Below are 14,010 nucleotides of genomic sequence, written 5' to 3' on the forward strand. Positions count from 1 at the left end.
TGACCACATTATTATTATTATTCAGTCTCCTTTGCCTGTTTTCCTGTTTGCACACTTCCCACTTGTTGGATTCAACTTATTCTTTAAAGTTCTCCGCAGACAAAAAGCAGGCAGAGGCATGATGGTGGGGGGAAGGGGGCAGAAAGCGCAAGGAACATAGGGTTCTGCTCCGCTTCAGTCCTGGGTTTGAATCCCAGCTCTGTCACTTTGAATCTCATTAATCTGTTAACTAGGGAAAAGATATTTTGGGGAAGAAGTGTGTTAATATACAAAAGACTTACACACACTTAAATATTGATTTTTAAAAATACGTAACTGAGCATCTGCCTTGCACCCGGTCCAGGTTCCAGTTACACAGCAATAGCTCTCCTAGAGCCTGCATTCTGCTTGAGAGAGAAGCATCAAAAATCATAAGACCTTTCCAGATAATGATAAATGCTGTTAAAAACTGTAACGGTGTGATGAGATGTCGCATGAGTGGAGGGTCAGCACCCAGGTTACTTCAGGCGGGATGATCAGAGAAGGTCTTTCTGGTATTGAAAGTGGGAAGTGAATGTTACGAAGGGGCCAGCCATGAAGGCATCTGGGGAATGGAAATTCCAGGCAGTGAGTACAGCAAGTGCAAAGGCCCTGAGGCAGTATCGAGTTGGCAAGCTCACAGAGCAGGCCAGTGGGTTAGAGTGGCAAAGTGAAGGATGCTGTCATTATTCAGAGGGCCAGAGGATGCTGATGGGTTTTAAAAGTGGAGGGACAGTTCTGGGTTTTGTTTTAAATAGACCGATCTTGCTGCTGTGTGGACAACAGCTTTGGAGGTGAGTGGAAGCTAGCTAGCTGTATATAGCCCAGCATACAAATGTGCTTGTTTTCAGCCTCCCTCACCATCTCCCTCTCTCAGTGATGATCTAAAGGCCCCTTGGGAATAAAGTAAAGACATGAGTTACAGGCTAGGCTCCGATAATTAGAAACAGGTTTTTGATAACAAGAGTGTCCAGCAATGAGATGGGAAAGTTACGTGGGATGTTTGACAATTTTTCATTACAAATGACTGTCCTGTATCCCTGGCACCCTCTAATGTGTATTTTCCAACATCACCAAGCAGGTAATTCAATTCTGACTCCGTCTTCCTGAAGACAGCAACACAGGTTAATCCCACTCGCTAAGGGCTCAGTACACAAGACTGCCCCCACGTCAGATGCCAGTTGCAAATCTACATTGTTCCCTGTGCTTCTGACCAACTGGCTATAAATTAGAGGTTCCCATGACCCCCTCCTTGGGTTCAACTAATTTGCTGGAGCTCACAGGACTGAAAGAAACACTTACATACAGGGACTAGTTTTATTACAAAGGATATTATGAAGGATACGGAATAACAGCCATGTGGAGAAGTACATAAGGAGGGTCCAGAAGGGTCCCCAGCACAGGAGCACCCACATGCAACTGGGGTGTGCCACCTTCCCAACATGTGGATACGTTCATCACCCCAGGGAAAGTTGCTCAGTCATGTCTGACTCTTTGTGACCCCATGGACTGTAGCCCGCCAGGCTCCTCTGTCGGTGGGATTTTCCAGGCAAGAGTACCGGAGTGGGTTGCCATTTCCTTCTCCCAGTGTTATATTAGTTTCAGGTTTGAAACATAATGATCCTATATTTTTATAGATTTCATACCATAAAGTTATTATAGTATGATTGACTGTATTCTCTGAGCTGTCCATTACATCTCCGTGACTTACGTGTTTTACAACTGGTAGTTTGCACCTCTCAATCCTCTTCACCTATTCTGCCCACCCCTCTCTCCTCAGGCAGCCACTTGTTTGTTCTCTGTATCTATGAGTATGTTTTCATTTTATGTTTGTTTGTTTTGGTGTTTTGCTTCCACATATAAGTGAAAACGAACAGTATTTGTCTTTCTCAGCCCAGCTTATTTCACTGAGCAAAATATCCTCCAGGTCCATCCATGTTGTCAAAATGGCAAAATTTCCTTCTTTTTCACGGCTGGGTAACATTTCATTGTATACACACACCATATCGTCTTTATCCACTCGACTGCTGATGGGCAGTTAGGCTGCTTCCATACCTCGGCTATTAGAAATTCCAAGGGCTTTAGGAGTTCTGTGCCAGAAACAGGGACAAAACCCAAATATATATTTCTTACTATAAATCACAATACCACCCTCCCCAAATGCCACTTCCCCCCAGTTATGACAAGGAGGAGTGTTGCCCAAACTTGCAAACTGCTCTCTAGGGGGAGATGCCACCTTTGCTGAGAACCACTGCCTTAAACACAGGCTTCTCCGGTGGCTCAGCAGTAAAGAATTGGACCTGCAATGCAGGAGCTGCAGGAGACACGGGTTCGATCCCAGGGTCAGGAAGATCCTCTGGAGGAGGAAATAGCAACCTACTCCTGTATTCTTGCCTGAACAGACAGAGGAGCCTTGTGGGCTACAGTCCATGGGGTCACAAAGAGTCGGACATAGCTTAGTGACTAAACAACAACTGCCTTAAAACATGATATAGGAGATCACATACCCAAAAGAGCAGCATTTTGTCATTTTTTTCATCGCATGCTGTGTGGTAGGCTCATGGGCCCCCAAAAGGTGTTCAGGTCCCAGTCTCCAGAATCTGTGAATGTTACCTTGTATGGCAAAAGAGACTTAAATAGGTGTGATTCATGTAATCACAGAGTCCTCGGAAGAGGGAGGCAGGAGGTGAGAGTCGATAGCGGGAACTGGCTGCGGCGAAGGAGCCGATGCCAAGGAGTGCACTGGCCTCTGGAAGCTGAAAAAGGCAAGGAAACTGATTTGCCTTTGAAAGCTCCCAAAGGAACCCCTTGACTTACTTTTTTATTTGTGTTATTTATTTCTGGCCGCCCTGGGTCTTCGGTGCTGCACGGGGTCTTCTCTAATCGCAGAGAGCGGGGGCTACTCTCTGGCTGTGGCGCACGGGTGTCATTGGCGCAGAGCGCAGCCTCTAAGCTTCAGTAGCGGCAGCACAGGGCTCAGCAGCTGTGGCACACAGGCTTAGCTGCTCCATGCCACGTGAACTCTTCCCGGGCGAGGAATCGAACCCCTGTCCACTGCTTTGGCAGGCAGATTCCTATCCACTGTGCCACCAGGGAAGTCTGAAACACCTTGATTTTAGATTTCTAATGTCTAGAACTCTGTAAGAGGATAAACTTGTGGTAATCTGTTACAGCATCCACAAGAAACTAACATACATGCTCACCTTCGTGCTTAACTTTCTGTGATGGTGAGTGGAACAGGTTTGCCATCTGTGGTCATGAGGACAAGTTTCCTTCTGAACTGAATGTTTGTTTTAAAAAAAATGTGCAGGAAGGGTAGCTCAATTAAAGGAAAATCCTAAGTTAACACAGCTGCTCTGCAGTGTGTGAAACTTGCGAAGGTGTTACAAGAATGGCCGTGGTTTAGCAAATACCAGGTGAAACTACTGCACGGGAATTTCTAAGTGGGAAAAGCTTTCTGATGGAAGGTTTTGAACTCTGATGGCTTTTTGCTAATTTGCCTGTGCTAATAATACCTGAGCACCAGGAGGAAATCATATCGCACTCATTATCCTACAGGAGCCCTAGAAAGGATTCACTTGCTTATATTCAGGTGAGGAAACTGAGACCCAGGGACGGTGAACATCTCATCCAAGGTCATGTCCCTGGGGAATGGCAGTCCTGGGATTTGAAGCCAGGTCCTGCTGACTCCGCAGTTAATGTTCTCAGTCGCTTTGCTTCAGGGAGCTTCTTGCCTGTGGCCGCTTTCATGCACACCTGGTGAATGGTGGAGGTGAATGATCTGTGTGCTCATTGGAGGAAAGCCACTTGCTCCATTAGGCGATGCTTGCATAAAAAAGAGACTGTGGCCCTAAGACCAGAAAATAAAACAGACCCTTCTGTGCACTTGACTTCACGACACTTTAGGGTTGAGGGAGTAAGAGGTGCCATCAAAAGAGAAGACCGTCTTCTGAAGTGCTGCCTGGAAAGCTGTTATTCCTGAGATGTGCAGAAGCACTTGGTCAGAAGCCTGTGGTCATTGCCACTCTGACTGAAATATACCTGTTCAGGTGCAGACACAGGGAGGCTGTGAGCAGACTCAAGAATCTTTCAGTTGCATGCAACAGAAACAGCAGACATTAGTTTAAGACAAAATGGCAAATGTATTCGTGTAACCAAAATATCCAGAAGTAGATTTTGGAAACAGTGGGATCTGATCCCCCAATATTTTCGTATGAATTTGCATATGATGATGTACTCTGATGTTCTGTCATCTATTCTGCTGCCGCCGCTGCTGCTAAGTCGCTTCAGTCGTGTCCAACTCTGTGCAACCCCATAGACGGCAGCCCACCGGGCTCCTCCGCCCCTGGGGTTCGCCAGGCAAGAACACTGGAGTGTCATCTATTCTAGAGATCGGTAAATTTTTCCCTGGTGGCATAATAAATATTTTAGGCTTTAGGCTAGGCTCTGCAGGAGCGATCAACTCTGCCACTATCGCCCGAAAGCAGCCACAAACAGTGAGTGAACAAGTGGGCATGGCTGTGTTCCAGTAAAACTTTATAAAAACCGACAGCCGTAGTTTACTAACCCCTAGATTCTCTTATATTTCTTTCATTTTTCTTTTTTAAGCTGGTCATTTTTAAAGTAAACGTTCACTAAAAGGATGACAACCTACTCTTTGAAAAACTCATTTAATCGTTGTATTAATAACAATTTTATGAGTTGATTAACCACATTTTACAGATGAAAAACTGAGGCACACAGAGGTTAAGTAACTTGTACAAAGTCATCTAGTGGTAAGAGGTGGAACTAGCCTTGAACATAATAAGCAGTCTGGCTCAGAACCCACACTCTTAACCTACTACAAAACACTCAGTAATGACTGGCTATTATTATTATCCAGCCAGCTGTGGAAAAAAAAAAAAGACCACAGTCTTATAAGTTAATTTCAAGATGAATTTGGGGTGTGCCTTTCTTTTCTTCAAAGCGTTGTGATGCTGAATAGTGTGGCTCTCACTTCTTTAAATTATAAACGGAATTAAATGATGAATTAAACCATCTACTACAAAAGCATTATGTGCTTAAAATAGAAAACTTGGAAAATTCAATAAAGGAAATTCTCTTTTGGAATAATAGAGCTGTGATTCATTACATACGACTTTTTGGTTCAAAACTTGGACTCCTTCAGAAATGAAAATGGTTTCCTCCTAATCCACAGGGATTGGGCAGAAGACCTCTAAGAATACGGCTTAAATCGGAGAGCTTGGATATTTGGGAGTGATGAAGGCGCTTGACAGAAAACAATTGCCGTCATCTAAATTAACATCTAAATTAACCCCGAAGCATTTTTTGCATTCAGATTTTGAAACCTCCAGGAATCCACATGCCATTTTCCTCCTTCAAGTTTGTTTGATATTCGATTAATTTCATTTTAAGAAAAGACTTTCTGTTTTAAGGCTCTTACCCTCTCCGCCCGCATCCAGGAAATACAGCCATACGTCACAAGATAACTTACTGATCCACAAGGCAGATCTTTGAGGGGCCCATATGGTGAACACCCCCACCATCTTCCTCTAATTAAGAGAACCTCACCAAGAATGCGTGATAATTAGGTTACAGCTGCATCCAGACCCACAGCATCTGCCTCAAGGGGGGTGTTCCAGGGCTTGGAACGTCCTCATCAGCCTCCTAAATGAAAGCGTGCATAGCCCACCTCGCTGTCATCAAAGCCGAACCCTGACAAATCTGTAGAACATGAGAGCACATTGAAAAAATCTGCAGTCTGATTTGTCCCTTCGTGGAGAGACAGCCACCCACAGATTCTTGAGTCAAAGATGACATTCCATCCACCCAACCCCAATGGCCCCCAGCGCAGTCCTTTCCACAGACAAGTTACAAATCGAAGCCTGTTTTGGAAAAACTCCCTTTTCTCAGTTCTCCATTCTGGTTTAAATTGATTGTTTTTTAAGCACGATCTGTTTCTTGCTGTTACTTGCTGAAGAAATTAACCACTGATTTTTTTTTTAATCCAAAGAGTATGTAATGATTAAGAAAATGGTTTTCATGTGAGATGGTATTTTCATAAAGGACATCTTTCCTAGAGTACCATCTGATTCGGGATATTCCTGCTGGGTTTACAGAAACACGAGGAAGCGGACTGGGATGTTTTGACAATAACCAGCGCTCGTAGAGTGCCTGATATACCGGACCCTGGGCCAGGGGTTTACATGTGTGCTATTCCATTTAGTCCTTTTATTAGCTGGAAAAACATGGCGCAAAGACTCCATATTTTAGGCTTTCTTTGACTGGGAGGAGTGCTCGTTCAGGCAGGCTTCCTCCCTCTCCAAGCTACACGGGATGAATTAAGCTAACAAACCAGGATGGTGTGTTTATAGAGCACGTCAGGGATGCATTTAGGGGGCAGCATGAGATGAAACCCCTGTCTGTCCCCCTGTCCTCACATTACTTAGTGCTCAGCCTCCACCAATTTTTGTTTCTTCGTTTCTCAGTCTTTACAACCCTGAGAAAAACATTTTCTACTTGGGTACAGTGGTCTGGCCCAGAGTAACACTGTGTATCACTTAACTGCAGGGACACTTGTGCATTTCTTGGGCTGTTCTAGACTTTTCCACCTCAGCAGAACTAGTTTTTATCAAGTATCTTGAAAAGAGGTTCCCGCTACACAGTTTAAAATCACCTAATAGGCAGCATGCAAGCAGATTTTAGAAAAAACTGAAATAAGAGAATGCTTAGGGAGTAGTTAGGTATTCTGAAAGTTCTCCTCAGAAGCCTTTGGGTGTCTTGAAGTTTTTGTTTCAGTTTTTAATAATCCCAGAAATGTCTGACTCTCTTCTCTTTAAAAAAAAAAATTGAGAATATTCTAGATAATGCTGAAGTTTACTTTGATCATTACTTCTGATTTCTCTCTCCCCTCCACTCTGCTTTCCAAAGGTAATTACTGTTCTGATTATGGATATATATCTTTGCAGATATTTACAGATACATAAGGGCCCATGGAAAATATGTAGTAACATACATCTCCAATAAATGGTAATAACATGCAGTATAGAACTCTCGGATATATACTTTCAGTCAATGTTAACACCTGGAGATCTGATTCATTTGTTTCCATCGAATTTAGTTTCCCATTGCATGAATATTATACATTTTATTTCTCTAATCTCCTTTGGTGGACAGCTAAATAGCTTTCAGTCATTTGCAGTTTACAAACAACTCTGTAATGAACATCTTTTTACACATCCCATGTTCGCATATATGGATTTTTCTCTAGAGTAGTATTTACTCTGGGCTTCCCTGGTGGCTCAGACGGTAAAGAACCCGCCTGCAATAAGGGAGACCTGGGTTTGATCCCTGGGTTGGGAAGATCCCCTGGAGAAGGAAATGGCAACCCACAGTCAAAAACTCTTGCTTGGCAAATCCCCATGGACAGAAGAACCTGGCGGGCTGGAGTCCATGGGGTCACAATGAGTCGGACACGACTGAGGGCCTAAGCGCGCAGTGTTTACTGGCGGGTAACGTCACTCGCGGAGGTCTCCCTTTTTGGCGGCACTGGGCCTTCGCTGCTGCACGGGTTTTCTCCAGCCGCGGCGCTCGGGCTTCTCACTGCGGTGGCGTCTCTTGTCGAGCTCCGGCTCTGGGGCCCGAGGGCTCGGTGGCTGTCACGCACAGGCTTAGTTGCCCCGTAGCGTATGGAGTCTTCCAGGACTAGGGATCAGACCCGTGTCCCCTGCTTTGCCAGGTGGATTCTTAACCATTGGACTACCAGGAAATCCCCTCCTTTGTTTTTAATTTAGTTTTCTTTTAATCCAAGAAATATATGCATAGAGTTTAAAACTCATGTCTTCTCCAAAGGAAAGGATCATGAAACACAGCGAGCAGTCCCCAGTGGTTTCCCGCCAATCCCACCCTGTTTTTTTGCCCAGAGGCAACAACTCTCAACTCTTGATTCTTTGAGATTTACCTTCAGATTTCTAAGTAACCTGCTTCTCTACCCACTGCATAATTTTTTTCTGTTTTAGGCAGACTCTCTGGCTTCCCAAACTACAACGTAAGACTTTAGCTCTCTCTTCTCACCCACCCTGGCCTCTCACACACATGTAGACTTTCTCTCCACATCCTCCCAATATCAGTAAGTCATCATTTCAGCTTTATTGATGTAGAGGACTCGGCTTCTTATAACTATGCAAACACTTGTCACGGGTAAGCCATTTTTGTCTACAGTAATTGCTTTTCCTGTTTTGTGTGCTGGCCTGAGAGTTGACATTTTCCGAAAAAATCCTTTCAGTGGATGAATCTAGATGGCTCCTTCTTGCTTCCCACTTAGTACATGGAGGGCTGGGCATAGGTGGTTAGGCGTACAAACAGCCTCACCAGGAAAGAATGTGTGCAGCCCTGCAGAGGTGAAATGGTTTGGGTTCAAGGAGGATGTGGAAACACCCCCGAAACCTTTCCCCAGGTCACACAGTGACTCCTTACTTGGCTCCAACGAGTTTGTTTTCCCCGTTTCCTCTTCGTTTTTCATGGACCACTCTACCCTGCCACTTCCAGCCAGGGCCTGGCGTGCTGAGCTTTGGCTATGGAAGCCCTAATGAGGTGTTTCACCTAACGGCTGTGTTCCTGGGCTTGATCCTTCACAGTTGTGTGTGTGAAGCTGAGATCACCAGCTGCGATTTTCTGTTTTTTTAAGGGTCAAGACGGGTTTATGTCATTCATTATTTGTTTTTATAATAGAGGTAATACAGCCTCCTGGTGAAAAATTCAACTGGGAAAAGAGGTGTATGGAGGTCAAGGCCACCTTTCCTTCTCTCCCAATCCTGGCCCCTCCGAGGCCTCCTCTGAAGCTGAGCTGCCCTGAACCAGATTACCAGCTTCAGATCCCAGCACTCGCTAGCTGTGGCACCTTGAGCAGGTTGCTCTGTGAGCCTCAGTGTTCTCATCTCTGAAATGGGAAGATAATAAGTGCTCACTTCAGAGAGCATTGTGGGGATTAAATGAGTTAATAAATACTTAGAGAGTGGCACAGAGAAAGCACCTAACAGATATTAATGAGGACTATTACTAACTGTTGTCTCTCCTTGTAGACCAGTGGTTCTTAACCTTGACTGCACATTGAAATCAGGTGTGGAGTTTAAACTTTCCTCGTGCCTGGATCCCACCTGCAGCCATTCTGATTTTACTGATTTTTAAATGCTCCACACATCAACAAAGTGTGCAGCCAGGGTTGAGAGCCATTATGCACTATATTTCCCATGTGTATGCTCTATATTTTCCACGTGTATCAGTTGGAATCAGTGAGGTTATGCTGCAGTAACAAACATGCCCCGAATCTCACCTGCTTCTTATTTATGGTACATGTCTGTTGTAGTCTGTTGCAGCTCTGGCACTCAGCATCTTTATTCTGGAACCCAAGCTGACCGAGTCACTTGTAGCTGGAACATTTAGCCTTGTGAAGTGGGAAGAGAGCATGGCAACCCATACACTAGCTCTTAAAGCTTCCAACCAGAAGTGGGAAAAAAAAAAGGAGGGGAAAGTGTTAGTCACTCAGTTGTGTCTGACCCTTTGAAATCCCATGGACCGGGATCCCACAAGACTCCTCTGTCCATGGAATTCTCCAGGCAAGAATACTGGAGTGGTTATCCATTCCCTTCTCTAGGGGATCTTCCTGACCCAGGGATCAAACTTGGGTCTCCTGCACTGCAGGCAGATTCTGTACCATCCCAGCCACCAGAGAAGCCCCTTCCAACCAGAAGTGAAACATCTTCTGCTGACATTTCATTGGCCAAAGCAAGTCACCGTTGAGCTCCACAGGGAACCTCTAAATCAGGGGTCAGCAGCCTTTCTCTTCAGGGGGCCAGATAGTCAGCACTTTAGGATCGGTAAGGATCTGTCACAGCTACTCACCTCGGCCTTCAAAGCCCAAAAGCAACCACATACCACACTGTCCAGAAATGTAAAAATCACTCCACTTGGGAGCCATTCAGAACAGACAGCAGGCTAGATCTGACCTGCAGGCTGTAGTTTCCCAGTGCCTGGCATATCATCTTCCTACAGGGAGAAGCTTTTCAGGAAGGGACCCCAAATATGGATGAAGAGCAGTGCAGCCTACACACTGTGTGTAGGAAAGAGAGGGAGAGAGAATGGGCCCTTTTATTGTACATTGTGTTTTACACAGTAATTGCATGCGTGCTAAGTTGCTTCAGTCGTGTCTGACTCCTTGTGACCCTAAGGACCATAGCCCACGAGGCTCCTCTGTCCATGGGATTCTCCAGGCAAGAATACTGGGGTGGGCTGCCATGCCTGCCTCCAGGGAATCTTCCCAACCCAGGGACCCAACCTGCATCTTATGTCTCCTGCATTGGCAGGCGGGTTCTTTACCACTAGCGCCACCTGGGATGCCCTTTACACATCGTGTACTGTGATACGACTTGCTCTTGTTCCTTAATACTGTGTTTCTGGATGATTCTTTCATGTCAGGAGGCCTAGCGTGACTCCATTTTTTTTACGGCTGCCTAGTTTTCCCTGGTATGGATGTACTACAGTGGGTTTTGTTTGTGTTTTTATAGTTAATCCTCTCTTGTTAGACAACAGTGGTTTTTTTTAAACATCTGGAGCAGGAAGGCCGTGTCATAGACTGATCAGTATAAAGAAAGAACCAAGATCCCAAGTCTGCCAGTAGTTTACACATGGTTTACACTGCTTTCCCTGAAATGTCTTGTTTTCCAAGAGGTTCTCTTTTCCTCCAGCCACTTGTGGTTCTTGCAACACTGAACACAGGTGCCATTCCAGAGGCATATTTGGTGGGGAGTGAGGGCGGATTTAAACACTGATGAGGATAAATAGAAATGATGAAAAGGCAGAAGTGAAATCCCAGAAGCTGTGCAACATTATCACCCTGAGCCCACCTGGACACACATTTTAGGCTGTGTGGGAGCCACAGAGATAAGACAGACCACAACCACCGTTCACAGGTGGGACCGGAGGAGGGGAGGCTAAGATGACACCAACTCCACTTAGACGCTTTTCTCCTCTTCTTCCTAACAGGACACCACGGCGTCCGTGCGCATCGGCCTCATGATGGAAGAAATGATCTTCAACCTCGCAGACACACATCTGTTCTTCAATGACCTGGAGGTTTGGAATTGTTTGATTACTTGTTTCATTCCATAGTTGCTTTATTGAATCACCTGCATCTAGTTTGGGGGCAGGGACACTGCCTTTTCATTTTCCCTTTTTTCTTTTTCATTTGGAGACTAGAAACTTTTGCTTGCAACCCAAGAAGGCATAGGACTATGGCCAGCCACAGCTTATTGGAAACACACTTGACCGAATTCCCTCTGTGGTTAATGGGCTTTTCTCTCTGCTCTAGCAGTGATGTCCACTGGCAGTTTTACTAATCCAATCAAAGCTGTGTAGTTTCTTCCTCCTGAAATTTACTATTTAATAAAGTTTATTAAGGCAAATTAGTATGGATCCTCCTGGGTCAGGAATAATTAGCAGTGGGCCAGGATGGAAGCTTTTAAAAACAATTTACATTCCCCTGAAAACATGTTTTACAAAGAGAAAGGGGAGGGGGAGCATGCTGATTTAAAGCATCAGCTCCTGTGCCCTTAAGCAAGGAGCAAGGGAGATGGGAGAAGGGGGAAAGCAGCTTCAGAAATAAATTTAATTCATTTGTTTATATACTGCCTGTGTCCGAAAGATTGGGGAAGAATCTCAAATAGAAAACATATTTAAAATAGAGCTACTAAAGCAAACACAAAGGAACAGAAAGCCCTGTAATGAGTAAGGTTGAAGCATTGTACAAAAATAAAAATCCGGCTTGGGTTAATGACAGCAGTTCAGAGTCTGTCTGTGAGCTTCCTGGTAGCGAAAGCAAGAAAGGAAATAAATGCACTACCTTCCCCCAATGAAAGCACAAACAGCTTTCTCCAAGGTAAGGAAAGGTTGTCTGATAAGAGAATTAACGTGGGAAATCTTCTAGATTTGTAAATTATATTCTCATTATTGGCTTAACAGATAGAAAAATAAAGGCAACCTAAAATATAACTGCTTATGAAAGAACAATTCTATTTATCCTGGTAGGAATATTTTTTCCTAGAATATGAAAAATCCCTGGGGACTCCACTGCGAAGTAGAAACATCAAGGCTATAAATTTCAAATCTGTCTTGGCCAGCCTGGAGCATTGCTAATATTTATCATCAGGAAAGGATACAGGGTTTCCTTCCTGTTCTGCTGTCCTTGAGTTCCAGAGGGGAAACGCTTGCCAAAATGATCGGCCTTGTGTTCTGTCCAGTCTCGACAAGCCATTTGGGCCTCAGTCCTCACATCTGTGAAATGGGATTGATGCTCTCTGCCCAGCCTCTTTTTTAAGAGAGGATTGAGAGAGAAACTTGCTGAGGAAGAAAGAGAGCTTTGGAGTAGTAGAAAATGCCAGTAGCATCAAAGCCCAAAACTATCTCTTTCACCAAAAGCACCATGCAAGCTCTCTTTACCAAGGCCTCTCATATCTTGGAGGGGAAAAAAGAGAGAGAAAGAACTTAAAGTTTTAAATTGGAAAAAAAAAATACATGGCAATTGAATTTGGCAAATATTATGGAGCCTAATGTAGTAAAGACTCCACTGATCACACATAGCAAAACCCAAGTCGCTTTAACAAAAAATGAAAACTATTGGCCCTTTTAGTTGAAAAGTCCAGGGTAGATTTAGTTTTTCCCTGTCTCCTGCTTAGAATGTTACTTATATGAGAGCAGAGACCATGTCTGTCTGATTCACCTTAAATCCCTGGAGACCAGGCAATAAATAGCCAAACAAATCCGTAAACAAGAATGCTTGTGAGTGAAAAGGATGTGAAGAAAATAAAACAATCAGGTGTGACGGTGAGGGAGCAGGTAGGGGAACAGCATTCTCGTTCTCCACGGAGTCTGAGAAGGTGTCTCAAGGACATGGCACTTGAGCCAAGGCCTGAATGATGGCAGGGGTCAGCCAGGTAGAGATGAAAGGAGATGGGGTCAGCAGGTGCAAAGGCCCAGGGGTGAGAACTAGTGTGATGTCTTCTAGGTTCTGCGAGAAGGCCACGTGAGTGCAGTGGGTGAGTGAGAGCAAAGAGAGATGAGTCTAGAGAGGCAGGCATGAGCCAGACGCAAGCCATAAACATCAGGGTTTATTCTGAGTGCTGTGGACAGCCATGGGGCGGGAGAGCATGAAACAGGAAGAGCCACGTGACCTGGCTTACGTGTCACAATGACCCCTCTGGCTGCTGCATGGAGAACAGGCAGTAGGAGCAGGAGGGGAGAGACTGGGGGACTAACGCAGAGGTACCGCCAAGCAAAAGAAGAAAAACGGGTTGGATTGAGATGGGAAGAAGATGTGCACTTAGGGATGGCGGTAAAGCCAAGAGGCCTTGCTCACAGGTTGGACAAAGGGGATGAGGGAGAGTGAGGAGCCAAGAGAGACTCCTGGGCTCAGCCTGACCTGGGTGATGGTGCTGTTCCCTGTGATGGGCAACACAGGGGAGGTGAAGAATCCATCTCTCTGTCGAGCGCACCTGGGGTCTGAGATGTCTGGGACACTGCAGCAATGACACTAAGTGTGTGTTAGTCGCTCAGTCGTGTCCCACTCTTTGCGACCCCCATGGACTGTAGCCCACCAGGGTCCTCTGTCCATGGGGATTCTCTAGGCAAGAACACTGCAGTGGGTAGCCATTCCCTTCGCCAGGGGATCTTCCCAACCCAGGGATCCAACCCGGTCTCCCACATTGCAGGCGGATTCTTTACCATCTGAGCCACCAGGGAAGCCCGATGATATCAAACTGTCAGTCAAATACATAAGCGTTTGAAGCTCTTATGCAATAGAAAGGCAGATACATAGTAGGGGCTTTGTCCACCTTGGTTGAAACTGCGACTCAGAGCCAGGTATTTTGAGGGGACTGTTGTGTTTGAGTTTAAGCCCGTATCTTCAGATCCTGCCCCCTCTGCCATTCCTCACTGGCCCCA

The 14,010-nt window shown here is 45.3% G+C and overlaps 1 protein-coding gene across 1 annotated transcript in view; it reads left to right on the forward strand.

Moving 5' to 3' along the window:
- EYA2 (EYA transcriptional coactivator and phosphatase 2) overlaps positions 1 to 14,010 on the forward strand; it is a 257,862-nt gene that overhangs the window by 205,274 nt on the left and 38,578 nt on the right. Inside the window, exon 10 of the mRNA XM_018057968.1 lies at positions 11,059 to 11,148. Coding sequence (XP_017913457.1) covers positions 11,059 to 11,148 — 90 coding nt within the window. The remainder of the gene's footprint in view (positions 1 to 11,058; positions 11,149 to 14,010) is intronic.

The sequence above is a fragment of the Capra hircus genome, chromosome 13, assembly GCF_001704415.2.
Source record: "Capra hircus breed San Clemente chromosome 13, ASM170441v1, whole genome shotgun sequence".
NCBI classification, from domain to species: domain Eukaryota; kingdom Metazoa; phylum Chordata; class Mammalia; order Artiodactyla; family Bovidae; genus Capra; species Capra hircus.